General features: G+C 47.7%; 1 protein-coding gene across 1 annotated transcript in view; it reads right to left on the bottom strand.

The window, feature by feature from the left end:
• Nucleotides 1-17: 17 nt before the first annotated feature.
• Nucleotides 18-526, bottom strand: part of CSUI_009459 (formin frm2) — a 4,905-nt gene continuing 4,396 nt past the window's right edge. Inside the window, exon 1 of the mRNA XM_068069575.1 lies at nucleotides 18-526. This exon is cut by the window's right edge and continues 4,396 nt beyond it. Coding sequence (XP_067918450.1) covers nucleotides 502-526 — 25 coding nt within the window. The 3' untranslated portion in view covers nucleotides 18-501.

The raw sequence follows: 526 nt of genomic DNA, 5'->3' as shown, positions 1-526 counted from the left end.
GCTAAGGCCGCGCATGCAATGAATAAAAGACCCTGAGACCCACACCCCGGATCTATATTAAGGACACCAAAGTTGAGGTGCTTATCGGCTTGTAGCCAAAACGATATGGAAGAGCAAAAGTTCACAAGCATCTGAAGACAAGGGGACCCTATCTCTACCGTCTGATACCTTAGCACTTGCTGGCGAAAGAGATGGTAAAACTCCTTCGAAATGTTTTGATTCCTCGATGCCTCACTCACAAATACCCCTCCACCTCCTAAGCCACACCCCGAGGAGGAGGGATCTGAAGGACGGGATGAAGAAAGAGGAGGAGCAGGTATCGATCCCGAGACAAGAGATGATGGATAAGATGAACGGGAAGGAGTAGGAAGAGGAGCGCGGCGTGGTGTCATAGTAGATGATGTATGAGTCTTGTTGCTCGTAAGAGGTAAACCAAAGACAGCAGATGAAAGATCATCTTGACCTTTCTGTCCTGATACACGAGAGACCGGTAAAGATACATCAGTCGACGAAGAAGAAGAAGAAA

This window comes from Cystoisospora suis (genome assembly GCF_002600585.1).
Source record: "Cystoisospora suis strain Wien I chromosome Unknown contig_5650, whole genome shotgun sequence".
NCBI classification, from domain to species: domain Eukaryota; phylum Apicomplexa; class Conoidasida; order Eucoccidiorida; family Sarcocystidae; genus Cystoisospora; species Cystoisospora suis.
Note: the sequence above shows the minus strand (reverse complement) of the source record. Positions and strands in the feature narration are given on the sequence as shown.